Consider the following 25,081-nt stretch of genomic DNA (forward strand, 5'->3'; position numbering starts at 1 on the left):
TACTGGGGTTTTGAGGCAGTGACTTCTGATTTCAAAGCTGTTAAGTTGGCCTTCTTGTTCAGGAGAGGCAAAACCTCTGCAATGTTAAGTTAAAACCAAGGGTTTTCAGCACCAGCTTCACAGATTTATCTGAAAAGGAAACACAGCCTATTAAAGTAGGATGTAGAGTCAATTTTTTTTTCTTTGGAATACTAGGAAATAAAAACATTGTTCATATTTCTGGCATTAGAATTTTTCTTATAATGAGACTTTTGCTGCCCGAGAAAACAGTTTTCCAGTAATGGTTTCTCTTCTTTTCCCTTTGCAGGATGGCGGACACGGACCTTTTTATGGAATGTGAGGAGGAGGAGCTGGAACCATGGCAGAAAATCAGTGATGTGATTGAAGATTCTGTTGTTGAGGATTATAATTCAGTTGATAAAACTGCTACGGGTAATTAACTATTTTAGTCTAGAATTATTCCTGTTATCGGTGTTAAAGGGAAATGGCAGTGATTGATTACATCCTATCCAGTAAGTAGTCTTATTTGATAGCTAAAAAACCTGTTAATGAGTCATGTAACCAATTTCAATTTCTCTGTTTGTGAAGAGAGCTTTTGAGTGCTGGGTAGAGCTGACATGATGGTGGTGCTGGACACGGCCAGGTGTCCTGTGAATAAGTAGTTTAGGAGGCAGGAAACAGCTATTTTCTCTGTGCAAGAGAAGTAAGATTTTTGCAGGTGTTGGAAAGGGTGACCTGTTCAAAACATGAGAAGGGAACTTTGGCTAAGTTATTGATGTTCTACAGCCAAAGTAGTAGTTTCTTAAAAGCAGAGAATTGATAATTTACATAGAAGATGATGCTTTTTCTTTTACAAAGTGCTTTAGTACGTATCAGCATCCAGTGGTGAGTAACTTCTGATCCTTCTAGCAATTTTGAAATGAGTGAGGAAGTCAGGTATCTGATTGGTGAATTGCATTTCCTGTGACTTAACCTAGTCAAACTAGTGAGATTAAAACTAGTTTATTATTACTTATTTAACCCATGATTTGATGTAATCAGTTTCAGTTGGGTTTTTTTTGGTTTGGGGTTGTTTTTTTTTTTTGCCTGTTTTCTGCAAATGGAAAGATGCGTAACTTTGATATTCAGACTTTGCGTTTAATGTGCAGGTCAGAGTATGTTGTTATCCACTAGTTGTCTCAAATAATGAGAAATTTGGACTGAAAAAAAACAGTAATTGCCAGATGGGAGGCTTTATGTTTTTCAGATGCTATATGATGTAATGGAACCCTAACTCAGTAAAGATACAAGGATGGTACTTTCTGATTGTTGATTTCTGTTGGTATCAACACAGTGAGTCGGGCCATTGTGCATATACCTATCTGAAACAAATTAAACCTTGATGATGAACATTTCACAATTTGGGAGTAAATGAAACATGACTATAATAAGAAAAAATTTTATTCACTGTCCCTTTGGTTCTTGGCACACACTTGAGTCCAATGTGGAAAAAAGAATTCTTACCCCAGCTATGTGTGTGGGTGAAGTAGACTGGCACGTTTAATAAGTTAAGCTTTTGTTCAGCCATTTCAATTACTTTTTTCTTGGTCAAGGTCAAGCAAAGCATCAGCTTAATATCTGGAACAGAGATGGGTCTGTGTCTTGTCGTAGGCCAGGGGTAACTGATGATGGTGATTCAACATCTTGCGTTTCTGACTGCTGCGATCCTGAGCTCTGGTCCTGGTGTGAAGTGCTGTGGGAGCGTTCTTGGTAGTCAGTGCTGCTAACTCCTTGGCAGTAGCTGTTCCACACAACTCGTGGTTAACACTGGGTGTTTGTGGAAGTATTCAACGCTGGGGGCTTTGGAAGGCCTGTTGATAATTGGAGGTGAGTAGAATGAGGCTGTCCCTGCTTAGGGCTGTCCCTGCTTATGCTGCCTCTGCTGACGGCTGTCACCTGCTTCCCCTGGCCTTCCTTCCAGGGAAGGTTTAGGAGGAGAGTACTTTGCATAGCGTTCAGAGATGTCAGGCTAGGAGGGTGTTTGGAAGGACAAAGTGATTCAGTCATGGACAGCGGTCTCAAGTAAGTGGAATTTCTCTTGCTTGTGCCGTTTGATAGAAAATACAGAAGCCAGAAGTGAGTATGGACTATTGTACAAAGCTAAAACTTCTGCTTAGTGTGATAGTATGGCAGTACAGCCAAGCAGCGTGCTAGTATGGTGTCTCTACAAACAAATTGCACTTTCTCTATTTTTTTTCTAAATACAATTATGCCATTCCTTTCTAGCAGTTTCAGTGAGTCTGCAGCCCGTTTCTGCCCCTCTGCCAGCTGTTGCCCGTGCATTCATAGGTGCTAATCTTTCGGCAGCCACGTCAGTCAGTAGCAGTGGGGCTCAGAATAGTGACAGTGCTAAGAAGACGCTAGTGACAATATTTGTGAACAGCAATGGTAAGCAGAAATGCCTTCAGTATTTAGAAGGGTTTGGGGTGCAGAGGGGAAATGTGAGGCTCGCTTGCAGCCACACTGTCATGTGCTGTGAGCACGTGAGATTTCACAGGCTGAACAGGGGAAGTGTCAGGGCAGAATTTGGATGGGCGTTGTGCTAAAACTTGCAGGGACTACAGGGAGTAGCAGCTGGTTTTCTTCGACTCGAGAGTGAATCCCGTGTCCTTACACATTAATGGAAATTACCATTGGTAGTATTACCTTCCAGGTAAGATATAAAATGAAAGTCCTGACTACGCAGGGTCACCCTGGTGCATCGTGATGTGTTTGCAAGAGTAGATGTGTTAAACTGGTGCCTTGGCCAAATTCCAAGGTGAATAATTCTGGGGGTTTTTTGCTATTAAAGGGTTGTGGTGCTTCATTTCAGAGATAGCTTAAGCAATCTCTCTGCGTAACTTAATCTACTGAACTATAAAGTGGGTTTAGGATTCTTTGGGATTAAGGAGCTGTAAAAATATGTTTGTCAAACTCACCTAAAAGTCGTTGCATCGTTTTTAGTAAAATTTGAACAGACACACAAATAATGAGGAAGATTCTATACATTATTTGAAACCGGTATCTTTGTTGGGAGCGTCTTAAAAGCATCTTGAACTCCAAATGTATTAGATATCACTACGTAATACAGTTGTGATGAATATTTCATAGCTTTACTAATAAAAGTAAATTGAGACAGATGTTCTAAATCAATTACAAGAAATTGATAAAGGCTTGGTGATATCAGTGTGCCATAATTAGATTAATGGTAAAAAAAAAAAGAAAAATGAGTGTGGCTACTGGAAAAAAAAATCTGCTAATAGCAATATATTTATCAGTAAAATATTTGTATATTCTTCTGAGAAGTTCAAATACGCCTCCATAGAATCTGATATCCAAATGATTCCCAGATCCCATAAAACCAGTGAGATTTGTACAGGAATTTGATTTGGATAGGCCTTTGTCACATCTTAAATTTGAAAGGATTGTGCAGAATCACAATAGTCTGAGAAACTTTCTTCTCTGTTTCTTTTATTTGTTTGTACGTTTGTCTCAAAAATAAGGGTTGTGGTAAGTTCTGGAAACTAATTCAGAGTACCGTCATCTGATTTGAAAATGTAGTGAGGAAGGTTGAGAAAGAAAACAAATCGTGATGGTTTTGCCTTCCTTTCTCAGTGCCTTATTGCGTAGTCTGGCTATGCCCAGCATCCTCTCTGGGCTGCGAGAGCGTTAGGGGTTTAGGAGGATTGCTGCCTGCTGCTGCTGTAGGCTAGCTAGAAGTATTTTTTAGTATGTGTGGTACAGTTCAGAGCTACACGGAACGGTTTTCCTAACGGCTTAGTTCCTTGCAGGCTTTGGAGAAACCTTTCCCTGAAAAGCCAGTGTTATGTTTCTAGACAGTAATCACTCTAATCTGTACTAGAGGAATGAAGTCATAGACATAGCTACCTATGACTGTCGTCTTTATATGCTTATTCTTTTATTCTGGTTGGCAAAAAGAATTAGTGGTAGCTATTGAGGAACTGACACCTTCAGATTTTACTCCATATGTTAAAATCTGAAGTCAGGTAGGGATGTTACTTGCTGTGACTCCATCGATCACTTTCTGTAGTCCTTTTTCTTTTGTGTATCTCTTGTAGTATGTCATCTAATCATAAATTACTCTGTGGAAGTGACTTGAGCGGTGGGTGCAGTTTGCTGGGCTGCCTGCTCCGGCAGGAATTGCCCTGCCAGATGCGCCGTTGGCACCTTATGCCACTGCAGGAACCGCGTTGGATCTGTCCTCTTCTCATGCTGCGGTACTGCGTGTTGGGATCTCCTTCTGCCCCACAGTGCGAGGCTGCGTGTTAAGGAGGGTTTGTAGAATTTCTTAAGTAACGTTTAATCGGAGAACTGTTAGACTGCTGAAAAAATCTGGAAGTCTCAGAGGTGTGTGTTGGTCTGCTTTGGAAGAGAGAAGGGAGGGAAATGACCTTTACAGCCGCAAGGCAGAGATACTTTCCAAATAGGCAGAATTTATGACTTGGCAGCTTGGTCAGCTCGGTTAGCATTGTCGAAACAAAGTATTCGACATCAAAGTATTCAACATCACAGTTAGCGCTGTATGTTTCAGGGTGAGCTTGATGATGTGGGTTATATTTGTGTTTTTCTGACCTACTGGGATGGAAATAAACTCTGTATGGGCGTGAGGAACATGCTGTTCGTAGTGCTGTGTGTTCCTGGTCACCATCACATGGCCTTTCTCCTTCATTGAGTGGTAGACTTTTAAATGCTTTGGGATGAATGCTGTTAGGTGAAAAAATACGGAAACGTGCTTGGTTTTGCGTATATCTGGAGCGCTTCAGCTTTTATGGTGGAGTAAATTCTCCTCTTGATTGCATTGATGCAGCAGAGGATAGCTTGGCCCATTAACTTCAGGACCAATACAAACAAAATTCTTCAGCCTACAGCATGACCTTTTCTTTCCTGAGTATTGTATTCGTTGAGTCACTACCAGCTCATATGACATGACTTTGACTTGCAGGGGAATCCTTTTTGGCTTGATGCCAGCGAGGATTTTGAGTGGCAAAGTGCCACAGGGACATCTGTCACCTCTTCAGTCTCTGCTGGCCCAGTAACTGAGGGTCACATCCCAGTTTAAGTTGTGACTATGTGGAACGCTCACGAAATGAGCCATGTCTGGAGTCATCCCAGCTTTCAGCAATCTGTTTTTTACGCTCATGGCTGTCGTCTTGCATTTTGTTTTACATTAATTAAAAAGACTTACAAGCTAGGGCTGAAAAAGACCCATTAAATCTATCCATTCTCCCAGTGTAAGGTTTTGTTGGCTTTTGTTTTGTTTTTCCCACCCCCCCAGGATGTAATTCAATTGTGAGCAAGCCTGGAGACCTAAAATTTATCCTTTTTCTTAAATAACAGCATCCATGTTGATAATATCTAACGTTCAAGATCATAAGTTAACAAACATGTGCTTGAATTTCTTGTGAGGTGTATTGTACTTAACATTGAGGTACACAAACCACAAGTTTTCCTTTGAATGAACAGAGCAGAAGTGTGTACTGGACTGGATAGAAATGACCCTATGTCCAAAAATCAAGAAACGGGATTTCCAAACTGAAGATGGAAATACCTTTTAGCTTATCTTTTTCCATCTTTCTACTGGATCCAAATTTTTCCCTGCAGATTAGTTTTAAAATGTCTCAAATTACTGGGGCATAAAAGGAAAAATTACTGAAACCTAAATATATTTGAAGTGACGCTCGGCCTTATTTTTTCTTTCCTTAGTTTCCTTTGATTGCTTTTAGCTATACCTGTATCCCACTCAAACCGTTCTTTCTTATATTACATATACGTGCATAGCTAGCTGGTGTAATGTCTACGTCTGTCTATTTCCACTTATATCCAAAAAAGCACTGTTGTTGTTGACAAGAAACTGAGATGGGTGCCGTGCAGCCCATCAGGCTGACAGCTTGACTCCTTTTTAATAATTCCACCATCAGATAAAAATCTAACTTACATTCCTATAATTCTTTCCACCACAAGAATTGCAAAGTGCTTTTTGTCCTGAAAATATAGAAACTGTAGAAGAAAATACTGCGCTTATATTTAATACACAGCAAATGCGTAACAGTGTATGGTTAAGTTGGGTTAGGATGGGAAGTGAGAAAACTTAGTCTAGTTCAAATTACTGCCTGCATCAGTGTGACAGGACGCTTGCAGTGCGTGCTTACTCTGCATACTGCCCTGTGATCCCTCTCTCCCCTAAACCATATGTAACATTTAGTATAATTTTTCTCTCTTACACTTGTTGACAAAAATTATATGTTTGTTTGCATCAAGCTCAGCTAGCCTGTCATCTAGGGAGTGGTGTTACGGCAGAAGCTTCTCTTGGCTCTGCTCCCTGTGCTTCCCGTGTCTTGAAGGATATGTCTTGGAGCAGTGCTCAACCTGCCATACTTTCTGGAAATGGATTCAGAGAGCACAGGAGCCACCTGAAGTTGCTTCTCCTAAGAGTGATGGAAGGCTCCTCAGATACCTACAAGTGTCTGTCCCCAGAGCCCAGTAATCCCTTGTTCCTCACGGAGTGCCCTGGTGAGCTGCCTCCACTTCATGCCCAAATCACCTGCCATTAGAACCTTAACAGTGTGTCCCTATGTTGCTCCTTTTCGCTCCTCAGCTGTCGGTGCTGGCTGCGGAGGGCCATTCACTGGAGAACAGAGTCATCAAGGAATTGAGTCATCCCAGGCTTATTAGTCTACCCTTCATAAGCCTGAGAGGACCTTTATTGATGCCCAAGTGTTGAATTCAAAGTCTGCGTCTATGGTAGCCTCTAAATCATGACGTGCTGACACCAGTCCTAACCATTTATCACTGATTTTGATGTGGATTGTGTCAGTGGTAGGAACCTTGGCACTGATGGCCTCCTTAGCAATGGCGTGTTGTGCTCGACCTTTGAGGTCCCTATCTCTGCACTTCGGTTGTTTGCGGTGCGGAGTAACTTATTGATGGGCTCAGCACTAGCGTTCTTCTCTAGGAAGGTCACGCTGTTGTGAAGTGCAGATCATCTGTATGGGGTTTCTGGAGTATCAGATTAAAGAGGCTTTGTTAGTCCAACCTCTCCTGTGAACATGCAGGGCACATCTGACGAGAGTGGCTTCTCCTTTAGAGGAGAGCATCTCTGCTGAGCTTAGTTGAGAGAGAGGATAAAGAAACTCCTCTTCTACATGTCTACATTGTGCCTTCCTGGTAGCATACTGGAAGTCAAGGAGGAGTTCAAGAAGTGTAGGAAGAGGCCTAGGATGCACAAGGATCACTGGACTAAGTGGGCTGTTCAGGAGGCTTGCTTCATCAACTGGCATTTAGGTCTAAATCGCCCTCCTCCAAGAAGCAAATTAAGCCATTTCCAGCGAGCTACTTGGAAAATCATACACTTGAGAGGCAGGAGGAGAAGAGAGAAGAACGTAATTTGTTCTTTCCCAGCAGCTGATTTCTGCCATGGTCTCCTCATTCTCCCTAGATGAAGTAGTGAATCTATGCACATCTGTCTTGGCCGGTGAGTTTAAAGTGCTCCAGGACCTGTGGAAACCTTACAAACCTCCTTGGAAACAATCTAAGAGAAGTACTGCACGCTCTTGGACATGCTACTGCAGAAGGCTTGTCATTCTCACTTATGAAAGTCTACCAAAGCCTGAAAAAAAAAAAAATTGGGCATGCAACTGTGTCCATCCTGGCCACATTGAAAAGAACCTGCAGTCTCTGGTAAGGAATTAGAGTATTTATATATGCTTCTGCTATTGTTTTGTCTAGTAATGATAGCATTTCAGGAGAGAGCAATGTGGCAGGGACCTGCCAAGTCCACACTGAGAGAAAGGAGTCAAAATCATTGGATTTGACCAGAAGATCTTTGTCAGCTGGTCTCTGCTTTAAAATGGATTTAAACCCAAAGTCATCTTTTGTTTGTTAAACTAGTACAAGTCTTCCCAGATTATTTGTAAACTCCAAAGGAGTGCCAGAAGGAGTTGGAAACCTGACTGTCACACTCTGCTTGAGGTTGCACCGTGGCCTCTGTACTAACCACGAGGTCATCGTAGCTTCAGGATTTCTCATGGAAGTTCCAGTGGCAATGTAAGACCTCTCATTTGCAGTCACAGATTTTCAGCATTTGGCAAGGTCTCCACTCCTTGAAAGATTTGGGGATGACTGTGTGCTCCTTGTCAGTCAAGTAAGATGCTCGAGACACTGAGGAGGAGAAAACAATCTGCTGATGCTCTGGACTGGGCCTTCATCAGATACTAGGTGGGATGTAAATGTTCAGAACCTGATAGAACTATCTAAAGGTTCTTTTTTTTTTTTTCTTTTTTTCCTTAACTGCTCTGTCTCTTCTCCTTGATAATCACCTCATTTTCAGGAGTATTGTGAAGGGATTACCTCTCTGAATTTTTTTAAAGATTGCAAATCCAGTCTATTTGTCTCTAGCTTTCATTCACTCCTTCCGTCTTTTTCCTATCCCTCTTCAGAGACCTTGCTTTATAAAACAGCAAAGGCTAGAAGCATGTTCTCTTTTTCATTTGGGATTGGAGGCAGCATGCACAGAGTTCAGACAGTAGTGGGTTCATGCTTGTTGTTTTTGATCCTAAAGAAGAAAATGATCAAAGATAGGCTGCTAGCCTTCATGACATCTCAGCATCTCCATCCTCTGCCTCGGTTTGAGGTTAAGTTTGCTGAGGTTAAGTTTTTTTTTCCCCCCCCATGCTCTGGAAGTGGGAACTGGTGTCTCTTTTCCAGCAGTCCTCCCTCTGGCTAAAGCGCTTCCAAAAGCGAGGCAAGGTGCAGTGTGGGCCAGGCAGTTGTGCGGCTTGGATCTGAACCTTCTGATGTAGTCTTCCATTACCCTACTGTTTCTGCCTAGTATAATCTTCATGAAAACATTTGGATCATATACCCTGAGGCTTGCCAGCCAGGCAGCATCCAGACTGTCAGTGTAAAGCATCTTCCATTAAAAGAAGCTGTTTTGGCTGTGGGTCAGAACATTTTGGCATGCAGCAGGTCTTTTCCTGGATTTACACAGTTACATAGGAAACATTTGCTGTTCGGGTACAGCAACCCTTTCCTCTAACAGTGGCAGTTTCAGTAATGTTGGACCGTTTTGTAGCCCTGAAACAACCTGGATAATCTGTCAGTCTACGGTGGGAAGATTCCTGTGGGGAAGATCTTCCTGTATCACGCCTCCCTCTGCCAGTCTGGAAGCCCTTTGTCCTCAAGACATGGATTATCGTAATAACGGGATTGAGTAGTGCATAAACACAAACACATGAATGAGCTAAACTTTGTGAGGAAGAACGGTATAGAGGAAGAAGGAATTGAAGCCCAAATAAGTATCCTGCTCATTTTCTGGAGTTGAGTTTGAAGCATCTGTAGCCTGATTTTTTTAAAAAATTTTTTAAAAATGTTTTTCCCTCCCCTGTGATATTTAGAAAAGGTAATGCATTTCATATGTGCAGATCACCTGCTGTTGGAAGCTCCTCGCTGTCTTTAGACCTGGCCACATGTCGCCTGTAATAGGCATTTGAGAGATGAAGATGTAGTGATCACCAGAGTAAAAAGTAAATTTTTTTGCTAAACTGCTTAATGGGATAAAATTCGTTTTTTTCCAGATGATAGTCAACAGCCTTAGGTACCAAAACACCCCTCTCTTCGATGGTCCCTTGCTCCCGTCATATTTGCATCATTTACAGTGCAAGAGTCAGGTGTGTACAGACATCGCCTCGTTTCCTGCATACCTTTGATTTGTTCCCTGACCATCATCCACGCTGTGCGCAAAGTGAGGCGGATTTCTGTGGAAAAGACAGTGTCTGGCTGAGAGTTACAGTTTGCGTTGTGAGAAGGTGTGTGAACACTACAGTAGCCGACCTTTACTGTTACTACTTAGCTTGATCCACAGCGCGGGCTTGAGCTAACGCGGTGCGTGGGTACAAGAATTGTGTTCATCCTCCAGTAGACTGGCCACTGAAGGGGAATGATGTCAAAAGTGTTCTGCTGAGCATTGTTAGTGTTTGTCGGTAGCAAAGGTTTGTTCTGTGTTCTCTGAACTGGTACCTTGGTGATTGTAGACCGTTTCATCTCATCTTTCACTAGCATGTTTCTTCACAGCCTCCTCCCTCATCCTCTCTTCTGTTCCTTTTAATTCCTTCCCCGTCTCGGCTGCCAGCAAACATTGGCAGTATATGGGAGATTCCTCTGATCTTTGTTTTGGTGCGACATTGGCCCCCAAGTTGCCAGAAGCAATTGGGCAATATTCCTGGGTTTGAATTTCCTCACTCTGTGCAAATATTGCAAGCCTGCTCTGGTTGGCAAGTAAGAGCTTGTGGAACTGAGAGCGCACATGGGACAAATGGGATCTTGACTGAAGGTCACAGCCAACTGCTAGGAAGTGTCTGCTGGGCTGGTGCAAGCTGAGGTCGTCAGAAGCTGATTAATGTTACCTACCCCTGTGGACTTTCCTGGGGGTAGTTGGAGATCACGGACAGCCCTTGGGCGACTGTGCAGAGGAAAATGTTACAAGAAAAAAGGCACCAGAAGAAGCAAAGTTTGCTTTTCTTTAATGACTGAACAATTCTACTTGTTGCAGCCCACCACCAAAAAAAAAAAATCTTTGAGGCAGACGTCCATCGTAGAAACCTTGATCTGTGCAGTTAGCAGTTCACAAAGCAGTAGGATACCTTTTTCATCTGCAGGTAATGGAAAGCATTAGGTAACTCTAGCAGTGGTCATGGGATGTTAGCAGTCAAAACTTGACAAGATGATGTGCACCTGAGGACAGAACCTCATGGTAGAGTTACTAGGCAGCTGTATCTGTAAGCAGCAAGGAAGTCCCTCTGGGCGCGATGGTGGGCAACACCCATGTTAGAGCTCTCTGACGGGTCCATCGGTCGGCACAATTGCGAGGAATCAAGTTACTGCTGCTTAGTGTAAAGTGCAAGTTACTGTCAAACAAGGAAATACTAAATAAAACCCATTAGTATAAAACACTGTGAAGAAGTTTTAAACTGAGTGGGTTTACTTCCAAATGAAGCCGGCTGGTGGGTCTGAAGACAGTGGGTCTCAGCTGACATGTGGCATCTTGCTAAGCTGCAGTAACCTGGTTGGTTGTGATTATATGAACATACTCTCATACCAAAGAACTTGTGTGAAATATTTCATGTAATGTGTGATAGTAAAGGATGTTGAGTTTAGCGGATAAAACTACTGTTTCTTCCGCATCTTAACTTTTTTTTTAAGCAGGATGTTTCACTCTTGAATCAAGAGAATAAGCACTTTGAACCATTATAAGATATTCTTATGACACAGACTGCATGCACATCATGACTTCAGTGTGATCCAGATGTTCTCAATCTCTCTTTTTTTTCCTTCTTTGTTAAAGTTGAAGTTTGTCTGCTGCTTTGTGAAGGTTCAGTCCTACAATCCTCTTTCTGTCCGAGGATGCTGAAGATAACTTTAGGTTACTTCAGAATTCTTGTCACCTCCTAGTCCTGGTTAATCGAAGCCCTCTGCAGACTCCGGTGTCTCCGATGGCCTGTGATTGTCGGTGCTGTTCACAAACTTTCAGTGTAGCTCTAGCTCTGGTACATGTCCTATGCCGGGGGTTGTAGTGGTTCAGCGTAAGTTTTCCCAGTATCTGCCAGCAGGTGAATTTTTACTTAATAGTTAATGAGACTAGAAAAAATATTTTCTTTAGCTGCTGTGGCTGTGTTCAAAGGGCACGTAGGAGCCAGAATAATCAGTCTCTGAGGTTGCTCAAGGCTAAGGGATTTGAACACCTAGTTCCTAGGCAGCTTGGAAAATCCTAGTCTAAATATGAATATTAAAACAACATATAGAAGGGTTGGATAGTTTCACAAGTTTACTTTTAAAGCATGCTCTGGAAAACTCACTCAAATTCTGAAGACTAAAATTGCCAACTGAGTGTGTGTGAGAAGCAGCAGCCTTTTTACCTGACAAATGTGACTTTTGCTGTATTTCTGTCTTTCTTCCAGCTGGCAATCCTCTTGTTCAGCAAAGTGGACAGCCGCTAATCCTTACCCAGAACCCGACCTCAGGTCTGGGCACAATGGTAACTCAGCCAGTATTACGACCTGTACAGATCATGCAGAATGCCAATCACGTCACGAATTCTCCAGTGACCAGCCAGCCCATCTTCATAACAACCCAGGTGAGTGCCCTTCCAGCCAGGATGGCTGAGACAGAAGGTCTGGTGCACTCATCCATGGAAGACTGTTCTCTGTTCAGAAACAGATGCCTGTTTCAGTTTTTCTTGTGCACTTTCGTGGATGTAACACTTGAGCTGAAATCTGTTGGGCTTTTGTTTTTTAATTTATGTAGATTTAAAAATAGCTTTGTTTGGAAATAGCTTGTGTTCGTAGTCATTTTGCAGTTGAATCTTACTTGAGAAAATTGGCCACGTTCCACACCTCAGCAGGTCCTGTGGAGCCAGCACAGGTCTGATGGGACTTCACGCTGGCTCTCGCTTGTAGCCTTACCAGTAGGGCCTGACTCCCTGCTGTGGGGGGGTCTGTCCACTCTGCGTGAACTTGACCTTGCTGAATACTTAACTACTTTGTTTTATTGTCCTGGAAATGTGCAGGTAAATTTTTAAATGTCCACTGGCTTCTTTGAGCATTTGCTAAGACCTGGGAGAAGATTTCTGTGGGTGCTTAGGGAAGGAGAGATTGAGAGTGGAGGCTGTATGTCAGAATGCTGTGGAGTGTAAGGAAATGGCCCTACTGTTGGGTAAGGTGCTGGCCGAGAACAGCACGGCCTCATAGTTCAACTGATCTATAGATGATAGTACTGTGGGGTTTGTGGGGGTTTTTTATTTACTTATTTGATTTTTAAGGTAGAAAGCTCGTATTGAAAGGGCTTCAAAAATGCTCAGTATGTTAATGGTAATGGTACTGCTTGACTGCAGGGATTTCCCGTCAGGAATGTGCGGCCTGTACAAAACACAATGAACCAAGTTGGAATTGTTCTGAATGTACAGCAAGGTCAAACAGTTAGACCCATCACCCTCGTCCCAGGTAAGGACTGAAACAAGCCAAAGCCACTGTCGTGTTCCTTTTTAGAGTACCAAGAGTTTAAAAAAAAAATTTATATTTGAAATCTGTATTTCACCTTGTCATGGTTTAATCCGGCAGGCAGCTAAACACCACACAGCCGTTCGCTCGCTCCCCCCAGTGGGATGGGGGAGAGAATCGGAAAAAACGTAAAACTCGTGGGTTGAGATAAAGACAATTTAATAGGACAGAAAAGAAAGGGAAAATAATAATAATGATAAAAGAATATACAAAACAAGTGATGCACAATGCAATTGCTCACCACCCGCTGACCGATGCCCAGCCGGTTCCCAAGCAGTGGCCATGCCCCCCCAGCCAACTCCCCAGAGTTTTTTGTTCAGCATGACATCATATGGTATGGAATGTCCCTTAGGCCAGTTGGGGTCAGTTGTCCTGGCTGTGTCCCCTCCCAGCTTCTTCTGCACCCTCGGCCTCCTTGCCGGCAGGGCAGTATGAGCAGCTGAAAAGACCTTGACTTAGTGTAAGCACTGCTCAGCAACAACTAAAACATCAGTCTGTTATCAACATTATTCTCATCCTAAATCCAAAACACAGCACTGTACCAGCTACTAGGAAGAAAATTAACCCTATCCCAGCTGAAACCAGGACACACCTGCATATCTAATAACTCTAAAGAAGCAGGGGGGTCGGTTCTGTAGGAGGTGAGATTTGTCTGTATTTGTGGCTGTAATTCCGCTAGTCATTTTGCAGCAGAGAGTAGGCCCTTTGTTCGTAGTAACAAACCACTTTGCAGAGTAGAGGACTTCCAGCTGGAAGTCCTGTCTGCCTCTCAGAGCTCTATATGATCTAGCCTCTTCTAAAAGCCTCCTCAGTTAACTTAATTCCAAAGTCCCAGCCCATGACCACCCCTCTTCCTTCCTTTCAAAATCTCCCCATGCCATGCTAGTGCTGGGAAATTGCCTGGAAACCAAGCCTCACCCTGAGGATGACTTTTCTAACGCTAATATCTGCTGCCGGATCCTGTCATGCACCATCAGAAAGACTAAGAACTCGTGTGTCACCAGATATCTGCCTTATAACAAAGCAACCATGCCAGTGCTGAGTCACCTTTCGCTCTCCCCAGAATGAATCTCCAAAGCCTCGTATCGCAAACTAATTTGCAACTGTAGGATCACCCTTGTCCTGCCATAAGAAGCCTTCCATGAGTTTCCATTGGGCCTAGTGACTGGGACTGTGGGCCCCATGAAAGTCGGCAGGATTTGTGCTCGTAAGCTACTTGGGCCTTTTGGAAAATTCCACCTAAAAAAAAGTTGTAAATACAATCTTCACTCTGTCTGCATCCATGTTCAGTTTTAGTCTGCTTGGGAAGTGAAATTAAGGTGCTGAACTCTTAAAGTGTCCATTGAAATTGCTGGGAATTTTGGGAGCTCAGCAGTGTTGGAAAATAGGTTACACTAGGTGCAAGGAATGGAATTTGATTACTTGATCTACCTTGTTTGTTCATTTGTTTTTGAAGCCCCAGGTACCCAGTTTGTTAAACCAACAGTTGGAGTTCCTCAGGTGTTCTCTCAAATGGCCCAGGTGAGACCAGGTACAACCATGCCGGTCCGACCCACCACCAACACTTTCACTACAGTCATTCCGGCCACGCTTACCATCAGGAGCACTGTACCACAGTCCCAGGCACAACAGCAAAGTAAGTCCACTCCCAGCACCTCCACAACTCCTACTGCAACGCAGCCAACAACACTTGGACAGTTAACTGTGCAGCAGCCAGGGCAGTCCAGTCAAGCTGCTAACCCCAAATTAGGTAAGACTTGCCATGGAAAAGCGAGGGGACTCAAGTGTATAACATTGTCTATAATTTGATCTTCAAACATACGGCGTAGCAGCTAAAAGACAGAAGTTGAGTCAGATCTCCTGGGTTCTATTTTTGCCTGTCACTGACTCATGCTTCATCTCTCTTACCAACCTGGAAAATAAGGATAATCCTGCCATCATGTCCAGTTTGGTTTGAGAACTATTTGTAGAATGCTCCGAGACAACCAATTAGAAGTCCCCAAAAGTGAAAAATACTATTTGTTAATCACTTGTATTTTTTGAAAGGTGAAGTTAGACGATGAACACAAGCAGAAACTAACCATGTTGCCTTTTTTTTTTGAATGTTGGCTGAATTCATGAGTGAAATGATTGCTCAAGAATAGTGACAAACAATTTAAAAAGGAAAAAAATATTCCTTCTCACAGCAAGTAGTCGGGTTATTTTTAGCTTTAAGTGGCCATAATCGTATACAGCTGCATTTAGAAAAGAAATACAAAGAGTTTTTGTGACCATCAGTATCCTGTTTAGTTCATCGTGGGACTTGGCTCGTATCTTGGAGTGCGATCTGGAAGGTTAGGGAAATTTACTTTCCCAGTCTTGCCAGCCTCTGCGTTACTGGACAGGATAATTGATGGCTTAGTCACCTTTGGTGAAGACTCAAGGTAGAAGAGCAAGAGACAAGGCATACTAGATGGGGGCGAGATTCACAGAGTGGATCAGATCTCACTGATTCCTTATTAGTGTTCTTGTACTATCCGTTCCCTTGGCAGTGAGTATTGCAAGCTTTGTGACTGTAAAGAGACCTGGAGTGACTGGTGAGAACAGCAATGAGGTTGCTAAGCTAGTGAATACCCTCAACACCATTCCTTCGTTAGGACAGAGCCCTGGCCCGCTGGTGGTTTCCAACAGCAGCCCTGTGCATGGTTCCCAGAGATCCAGTGTTTCAGAGTCGTCGTCATCATCGTCATCGTTAAAAGGTATGGTCTATAGCAGCTATCCTAGCTCGATTGATTCTGCTGAGAATTCAGAATTTTATTTTCTGGAGTAAAAACAATGCTAACCTGTAACTACTGAGATTTCATTACAGGGATAACCCTTGAAAAGCTTGGCTGTTAATTTCTTCATCTTCACCTGTACACTTTTATACAGTGATTATATTTTGTTTGTGGATATTTGGTTGCATACATTATTTTGCATTCAAAATTCTTGGTGTGCATGCCGCCATCTTGAGAATACACACACCTGGAATACTCTACACAAGGAGGCAAAAGGATAAAACCTTTGCTTCTCTTCTTCCAAAAAATCACCTTCCTTGGGTGTTTGGGAGTCCAAAAGCTGATTTAAGGTACGTTTCATGTCACCTGTATTCTGAGTTTCTTACTACAGCTGGAGGTGAAGATGAGGCGTTTTAGTCTCATGGAAAACCAAACAAATGATTGAAGAAACCAAACAAATTATTAAAGAAAAAGGGGCGATGAGTTGCGCTCATCTTTTTTCCTTCTTTTTTAAAATTTTTTTTTATTTATTAAGTCTAATTTTGAGACTCTCCTATTCTTATTCTAGCTACTGGGCGGTATGTTTTGTCATACAGATTGTCAGAAGTTTGCATACTTTTCCCTTTTTCATGCCTCTTCCAATCTAGTTAGTAGTTAAAAGTACAGCTCTTGAAACTGAAGTATTTCAGTAGGCCAAAAAGATTGCCTAGGTTTAAGATGAAGTGTAAAGATTCTATTTTTCTTGGTTTATTTTGTGTTTTTCCTGTTACAGTCAGTTCATCTCCTATTCCCACATTTGATTTGCAAGATGGTGGCAGGAAGGTCTGCCCAAGATGTGATGCTCAGTTTCGAGTCACTGAAGCTTTAAGAGGACATATGTGTGTAAGTAACCATTCTAAGATGAGCCATTAATGGATAATTGGTCGTGATTGTGGAGTGCAAAGAACAGTTCCTCTCCCTAGATCAGGGATTTCTGTGAAAAGGAAGAATATGACTAGGAGAAAGTGAGAGGCAAAGGAGAGGCCTTTGGAAGACCTCCCACAGCATCCCTCACTGGAAGTAGGCAGCACCTCGGTTTTATGTCCTGTTGGTGCCAGGAGATGCATTTCTTTTCTAATCTTGCATATCAGTAAACAATCAAAACAGAAAATTGGATATTGACTCTACATTACTCTTTCCTCCAGAGTTTCCTAGAGATCCCCTGTCTTTTCTTAGTACTGGTTAGTCTTTGTTTAATAGTATATATAGTTCTTCCTAGATACAGTTTAATGTGTGTGGGTTTTTTGTGGGTTTTTTTCCCTTTTAGTACTGCTGCCCTGAAATGGTTGAATTCCTCAAGAAAAGAAAATCTCTAGAATCTGAACCAAATATTCAATCTGCAAAGCCTCCATCTCCAGAAAAAACTACAGCTGTTGCTTCACCACCCGCTTCTACTCCTATCCCTGCACTGTCCCCACCTGCTAAAGCTCCAGAGCCAAGTGAAAACGTAGTTGACTCATCCCAAAGTAAGCTCATTATGTTAGTAGATGATTTCTACTACGGCAGAGATGGTGGCAAAGTGAGCCAGCTACTGAACTTCCCCAAGGTTCCAACTTCCTTCAGGTGTCCACACTGCACCAAGAGGCTAAAGAACAACATACGGTAAGACGAATGTGATGTGCCACAAAAACAGTCTACGGTGTTCTGAATACCTCTGATCTGCAGAAGTAAAAATGAGTCGTAACCATGAGTCCCTCAGGCCCTACACCTTTCCCATATTGTAGCTTAAGACCAGAAGTGAAGCACAAAAGGGAGAGATTTGCCCATCATCACGCAGTTCAGTCAGGGCAAAAGTTGTAAGAAGATTGCGTGGTTAGAATAATTGCATTTATATTCTTCAGCAGAGAAGTCTCATTTGCTCGTCACTAGTCTTACTAGATAATAGGAAATAATTCTTCTTGAAGAACTGCTCTTCTCATCTTTGTTTCAATGCTTTTTCAATAGAGGGAGAAAATATTTTTAGGAAATAGTGTATTCGTCTGAGCCAGCCACTATGTTGTTCTATTGTGATAAGTTGAAGTGTTTTGTCATCATCAGTGGAATGCCTGGTTGGGGTCAGAAGTGCTCAAAAGCAAGTAGTACAGCCTCTGTGCTGCAAAATCTGTTCTCTCACTTCCCCTAGGCATAGGGAGTGGGAGGTTGCTGTATAGGAGGAGGTTTTGGTTGCTTTTGATGGGAAGAGCAAGAAGGAAACATCTTAATGCTGTTAAAAAAACTTCTGGTGTAGCGTTCATAGTGCTTTCAGGGTTACTGGTGCAAAATGTTTGAATTTCTGTTCACACACTTTCTCTTCACCTACATAAGGTTTATGAATCACATGAAGCACCATGTTGAACTGGATCAGCAGAATGGAGAGGTAGATGTCCATACCATCTGTCAGCATTGTTACAGACAGTTCTCCACTCCGTTCCAGCTACAGTGTCACTTAGAGAATGTCCACAGTCCCTATGAGTCAACAAGTAAGTTGATTTTGCTGTTGTCGTTTGTTTAGGTTTAAGAGGGTTTCTGTCTTGTATTAACTGCAGATCTGTTGAGAAAGGAGCGTCTGCTCTGCCTTGCCCCTTGGTGCATTGGTTTTGTAGGCCAGCAGAAAAATCCATTTAAATTACATTTCTGCAAACTACTGTCAAGAGTATTTTAAAGATCAAGTTCAATAATAATGTCGTGGTAGAACTTAATTTTTACCGGTGGGTTGACATCTGATTTTAAAATCACTTGCAGTTTCCTTGTGAGGACATCTTCCTACTTGTTGTACCCACCATTTTAAGAGAATTTTTGCTGCCTTTTGGAAACCTCTCAGAATATATTTTGTTGTCTACCTGTTGTGGTTTAACCCCAGCGGGCAGCTAAGTACCACACAGCCGCTCGCTCGCTTCCCCCCGCAGTGGGATGGGGGAGAGAATCGGAAGAGTAAAAGTGAGAACGCTTACGGGTTGAGATAAGAACCGTTTAATAATTGAAATAAAATAATATTATAATAATAATAATATGTAATGAAAAGGAAAATAACAGAAAGAGAGGGAAATAAAACCGAAGAAAGACAAGTGATGCAAATGAAAAACAACTGCTCACCACCAACCGACCGATGCCCAGGCAGCCCCCGAGCAGCGGCCACTGGCCCCCAGCCAGCTTTCCCCCAGTTTATATACTGAGCATGACGTCATATGGCATGGAATATCCCGCTGGCCAGTTTGGGTCAGCTGTCCTGGCTGTGCCCCCTCCCAGCTTCTTGTGTGTCTCCAGCCTTCTCAGTCGGTAGAGCAGAGAAGCTGAAAAGGCCTTGACTTTGGGTAAACGCTACTTAGCAACAACTAAAACATCAGTGTGTTATCAGCATTATTCTCATACTAAATCCAACACACAGCGCTATACCAGCTACTAGGAAGAAAATTAACTCTATCCTAGCCGAAACCAGGACACTACCCAATTCAAAGAGTTGAGAGCTAGTTTTTGGGTTTGGTGGTTTGTTGTTTTTTTCAGTTGCTTGGTTTTCTTTCGGTTTAAGTTGTTACACCACCAGTTACAAGTTTCTTTGCTATGTTTTAACAGGGTATTTTTATCCCCTGGCTGTTACCTGCTTTTCCTTTCTTTTGCAGCAAAGTGCAAGATTTGCGAATGGGCATTCGAGAGTGAGCCAATGTTCCTACAGCACATGAAGGACACTCACAAGCCAGGGGAGATGCCCTATGTTTGTCAGGTATTAAAAGTGGTTTAGGAGCTGGACTTCATAAATGCATGCTAGAGGATAAGAGGAAATCTAGCAGTTTTCAGCAAAGTGTGTGGCTCATAGGGGTCCAAAGCAGACTTGGGCCATGGCACAGTGCTGTGGAGCCCATTTTTTTCCAGGTGTAGACTTCTCTAAGTCCAACGGCTATTAGGGCAGCACGAGTAGCTGAATGCTTGCTACTGGTTCCCAGCACTCTGAAACTGGAATCAGCCTAATAGATGTTTGTTTAGTCCCAGTGGCATTCAGAGCCTAATTTTTTTTTCCTCCCAGGGCCTGCAGGCAAATTGCTGTGCCATAAAGAGAAGTTGTCACTCTGGAGCAGATGAGATTATGTTGCTTGTGTGATACCTTTTCTTGACGTTCTGTTGCCATGAGATTTGTGCTTACATCGGTTCTGAACGTGTCATCTCCACCCAGAGGTCCTAACACTGTCCCTCCAAAAAGAAAAAACAGAGGGGAACCTTCTAAAATATGTTGTGTTAAAAAAGATTATGTTCCAAATTCTGCATTTTTGCATAGACCCTGAAGAAACTGCTCTTTAATATATTCCAACTGCTTTGCATTGACTGTCTCTTCCTTTTTTTTCTTTTTTTTTTTTTTCCCTTGGATCTGGAGCTTGAATTGTCACTACTTTCACTTTATACAAGTAGTTCAGATTTGTTTCTCCAGACTACTCTGAATACGCACTGCTTGACTTAGTGTCTTACAGTTGGAATAAGCTAGCAGTTTCTTTAGGACCTGGTTCCTAAACTCCACTGATAAGTATCTCTGGGGGTCTGGCATTGCTGTTAAGATCTCCTTGTTGCAATGGCGGATGTGAGGTAGATTCCTATGTTATTTCACTGTTAATTGTTTCTGTCCACTCCTATAGGTCTGTCAGTATCGTTCATCGCTCTATTCTGAAGTGGATAGCCATTTCCGAATGATACACGAAGACACGCGGCACCTGCTCTGTCCTTACTGTCTCAAAGTTTTTAAGAACGGCAATGCTTTCCAACAGCACTTCATGAGGCATCAGGTACTATGTCAGGGCTGTAGTCTTTTTTCATTTAAGGTGGTTCCCTCTCCACAGAGATTAGTGATAGTAAGCATGTGATTAGTTGAGCATTTGCTTGGAATAAAAACAGAAAGAAAGAAAACTTGGTTGAAAGAGGGGGTTTAGTAGCTGCTGTATTCACTCCATAACAAATGCAATTTGCATGCTGTCATTCCAGACCTTTCATAGGGATTGTGCTGAAGAGAAGAGGCATTGCTCCTTTGGGAGTAGCACAGATTGTTGTAACTTAGCAGAAAAAAGCATGTTTTGCTGGACTGTGTTTGCTTCATGTGATGATTAACCAACAGTGGGCTCTGTGTTCATTTGGGTTTTAAATTTTTTTCTCTCCAGGTAATAAATAAGTAAATAATACTGTATGCACACAAACGAATGTAATTTTTGTAGCTCAGCATTCCGTTTCCATATATGTTGGCTGTATTGACAACATATTTTATGTGGGTGTAGCTGAAGTGTACTTTCAGAATATAGAAAGGTAGCGCTCTTAGCAAGTGCCTGAATTGATTTGCCCCTGAAGTCCGCCGCTGACTCCTGTAAGAGGCAGAGGCAAGGCGACTTTTGAAGGAATGTTGCCCCACGCGCGGCTCTGCCAGTGTGCCTTACTTTGGCTTAAACGAGCTGGGTAAGACTTGTTCCATGGCACTTCCAGGTCTGGTGTCTCTGCAGAGCCTGGTGATTTTAATTAAAAAACCAAAACAAACAAAAAATTTCAAACCAAAACACCCAAGATAGGGGGCTTGGTGGGGCGGGACTTTCGGATGCTAAAGAAAAACAGGGCTGCCTTTGGTTTCAAAGAGGGGAAAAGCATTTGGTGGTGTTTTTTTTATCTTTTTCTTTTTTAAACAAAAAACCCTGCGGTGTTTTGACTTCCGTTTCTCTAAAATGAAATATATTTCCTTTGCATTTGCTTTAGAAGAAGAGTGTTTATCATTGCAACAAGTGTAGACTCCAGTTCCTATTTGCCAAGGATAAAATTGAACACAAGCTGCAGCACCACAAAACTTTCCGAAAGCCCAAACAATTAGAAGGATTGAAACCTGGAACCAAGGTAAGAAATCCAAGTTACAGCAGGCCTCTGTCCTCTGTTTCCTCAGGAAACAGCCGTAGCATCTGTATTGCTGTGTATTTATTAAGTGCTGCAAAACTGATGTTTGCTTCATCTGCATCACTTAAACCACACTCACTGGGCCAGAAAAACCCTTTGTCTGCCGTCCGTGTTGTGTGTGTTTAGTTAATCAGATACTTCATAGAAACAGTAAGTGAGAGAGAGAGGAGGTGAAAGTGGCATGCCAGAGGTTAAACTCTCCTAACTAAGGTGTCTACAGGTGAAGGTATCTGGACTAGCTGCCTGGACGCCCTCTGTAGTCATTAGGGACAAACAGGCGCTTGGGGGGCTCAAGTCGTGTGTCCTCTTTTAGGCTACTGCTGCCCTGGGTGGGACAAATCGTGTCCTAGGAGCACCTCTTTGTTCTCTGCTAAGAGTCTGAAAGACTGCTCCAAACAGAGGAGTCTGAATGTGGGTAGATGACTTCTGCCCTTGTGTTTTAGGAGGTATGGGTGTATCTGTTTTCTGCAGGTTACAATCAGGGCATCTAGAGGACAGCCACGGACAGTGCCAATATCTTCAAATGACATGCCGCAGGGCACTGGACAGGAAACCACTCCGCTGTCATCTTCTACCGATCCCCAGCCCATCTTCCTGTACCCGCCTGTCCAGAGGAACGTCCAGAAGAGAGCGGTCAAAAAAATGTCAGAACGTTTTGCTGAATATCAAATTGAAAAAGATTTTTAAAGGAAATGTAGCTAGCTTTTTCATACCACAGTGATGGGTAATACGATCCTCGGCGCTGGACAGCTCTGTCTTACCAGTTGCCAAGGAAACTTTATGCCAGGAGAATCTAGCTTCCCACAAAACCAGGATTAAGTCGTGTTATGAAAGCCCTTAAGGTGAAACTGAAATACAGAATTAGCTAGGCACTTCTATAGAAACAATGGAATTTCATCAGCATAAGGGCTTTCTGCCCATCCTGTGTCCTGCTGCCTTTTCTTCAAATTTTATTTTTTTTTTTAATTTATTATCCACTCTTAAATTGTGTACTCCTGACTACAGCAAGTGGGAAACGTTTAGCCTGGCACCGAGGCACCCTAGGAAGCTAGGGTGCAAGATGAGACTAGTTTGACTGCAGACCTCTGAAAGTTTACATGTCATTAAATTCTTCTCTGTCCTGATGATTGTTATAACTCCAAAGATACCTGTTCAGACACTAATGAAAATATCCCTCCTATCTTCAGGAGCGTCTTGGGGAGGCAGACTTGTCTGGAGTGCAGCTTCGAAATCCCCGACTTCCCAAACCACTTTCCCACCTACGTGCACTGTTCGCTATGTCGCTACAGCACTTGCTGCTCCAGAGCTTACGCCAACCACATGATCAAGTATGTGTGATTCTCTGAACGCTGTAGTAGAAATCCCTCCTGCCCGAATGCGGTAGCACCTCTATGTCTGTCTGTCTGCACTGTAAGAAAGGGGTATCGGGAAATTCCAGTCCACCGCAGTGGTTTGTAAGACACTGGACTGATTCTCTGTCAGCATAGGCATGGGTGGTGGCTTTCAAATGAGATGAGAAAATTGAGCGCAAGAGCCGAGATTCATTCCAAACTGCCGGTATTGTAGCTAGTCACATGTGTACTGCATGCTGCTGCAGAAAACTGTCATTTTTCAGTGCTCCTAGGATTGCAAAATTATTGGATTTAATAATTCAAAAATTTTAATAAGGAAAAAAAAAATCATGCCATGCTTCTACAAGCCTGTGGTCTGTACAGGACCGTGGATAGATCAGAGAACAGGATTGCAGAACAGTTACTCCAAAATCTGGGCATTTTAAAATGTTATTGTACAGGGTTTTTTTATTTAGGCACAGAGTTTTGATTTCCTTGAATACAAGACTGGCAGACAAAATATTATTAAACCCAGGATTGGGTCTGTCTTTGTAAATGTGCTGTATTTTGCATGGTTTTATAGCTCTTTAAATACCCAGAATAATTCTGACATGTAATAAACTCTTTTGTCTTACAGCAATCATGTTCCTCGGAAGAGTCCAAAATACTTGGCTTTGTTTAAAAACTATACTGCCTGGTAATGGAAGACTTTTCATCTTATTTTAATCACCTGGGAATCTAATGTGCATTCACTTTCTGATCTTCCAGTTCTGTTCTTTCATGATCTGCTTCTGAAGAAGCTCTGTTTATTTTTTGCCACGCAGGAAAATACGTTGAATTAAAGGCAATATGTTGAGGCTCCCATTGCTTTCCAGTGGGAGTTGATGTTTCGGGGCGGGGACACTGCCTGTATGCACTGGAGGGTGACTTTTTTTTTTAAATGGTTAGTGAGGGGGTGTACATATTTTCATATCCAATACTGATACTAAGCTCACTTCTCTCTTTTTTCCTTTTGTCTTTTTCCCCCCGCCCCCTTCCAGTGGTGTAAAGCTGTCCTGTTCCTCTTGTCTCTTTGTAACGTCTGAGGGTGATGCAATGGCCAAACATCTGGTCTTCAATCCATCACACGAGTTTAGTAACATTTTCCGAGGTAAGAGTTTGAAAAGGAGCAGAAAAGTTGCAAAAAACGAATGCAGGACACAATACCTCAGTTCATAGACTCCAGGTCAAATACATCTTTGTTTAGCATTGGGCTGAGCGCTTACTGAGTCCTGAGTTCTAATAAAATGTAGAGTTAGGGACCTTCTGTAACTGCCTGAATGAGTCTTCATTGTTATGGAGATTGGAGAGTTAAGCTTTAAGTGAGGCTGCTCTGCCTGGAGCTCAGCTGTGTCACTGGTAACGCTGTTCTCAGGAGATCTTCCCAGGGAGAGACAATGCCGAGGGCTTCAGCGAGTTCCTCTGTTCCTCTGAGACATGATTGTACCTCCATGACACCAGGAGGCCTTAGGCAGCTGCTGGTGCTGGGATTTGAATAGAGCCTAAAAGTGGCGTTCCAGCCATTTGCTGTGAATTACCACAACTTGCAAAACTTAGGGGCGTTGCCTGCAGGGATCTGGCCAAAGCTGGGCTTTCCTAACCAAACTCCTTTTGTTGTTTCAAATGGACGTGGGGTTTCTGCTGTTTTGTCTCTAAGGGTTGCTGGTGAGTGCGGCTCTGCCCCTTGGGCAGTCTTCACTCGTTTGGATGTGGCGTACTTGGGTGTGGGAGGAGGTTGGGGTTTGAACGGATGGATGAGTATTAGCTGTTCCTACAGCGTGTTGGGATGCTTCGGAGCAACAACAGAGGGACGCTGATCCTCTTCTCTGTAAGAGAATTTGTTTGTTTGCACTGACAGTGTTTGTTTGCTAAGCTACAAATGTTTTTATTGTTTTATTTTTCTTAACAGGGCCTACTTGGATATCGCATTCCAGGTAAACTG

At 42.7% G+C, this 25,081-nt stretch overlaps 1 protein-coding gene across 14 annotated transcripts in view; it reads left to right on the forward strand.

The window, feature by feature from the left end:
- POGZ (pogo transposable element derived with ZNF domain) overlaps positions 1-25,081 on the forward strand; it is a 39,230-nt gene that overhangs the window by 11,186 nt on the left and 2,963 nt on the right. For 2 of the 14 annotated variants that reach the window (XM_075176075.1, XM_075176074.1), the window contains 17 exons: positions 308-432; positions 2,266-2,427; positions 11,991-12,166; positions 12,923-13,031; positions 14,545-14,838; positions 15,620-15,826; positions 16,617-16,726; positions 17,151-17,485; positions 18,188-18,342; positions 19,480-19,580; positions 20,482-20,628; positions 21,578-21,712; positions 22,241-22,413; positions 22,957-23,097; positions 23,738-23,797; positions 24,141-24,250; positions 25,049-25,073. In XM_075176075.1, coding sequence (XP_075032176.1) covers positions 309-432; positions 2,266-2,427; positions 11,991-12,166; positions 12,923-13,031; positions 14,545-14,838; positions 15,620-15,826; positions 16,617-16,726; positions 17,151-17,485; positions 18,188-18,342; positions 19,480-19,580; positions 20,482-20,628; positions 21,578-21,712; positions 22,241-22,413; positions 22,957-23,097; positions 23,738-23,797; positions 24,141-24,250; positions 25,049-25,073 — 2,564 coding nt within the window. In that variant the 5' untranslated portion in view covers position 308. The other 12 variants (XM_075176080.1, XM_075176078.1, XM_075176070.1 and 9 more) reach the window with 11 other exon arrangements.

This window comes from Calonectris borealis, chromosome 29 (assembly GCF_964195595.1).
Source record: "Calonectris borealis chromosome 29, bCalBor7.hap1.2, whole genome shotgun sequence".
Classification (NCBI taxonomy): domain Eukaryota; kingdom Metazoa; phylum Chordata; class Aves; order Procellariiformes; family Procellariidae; genus Calonectris; species Calonectris borealis.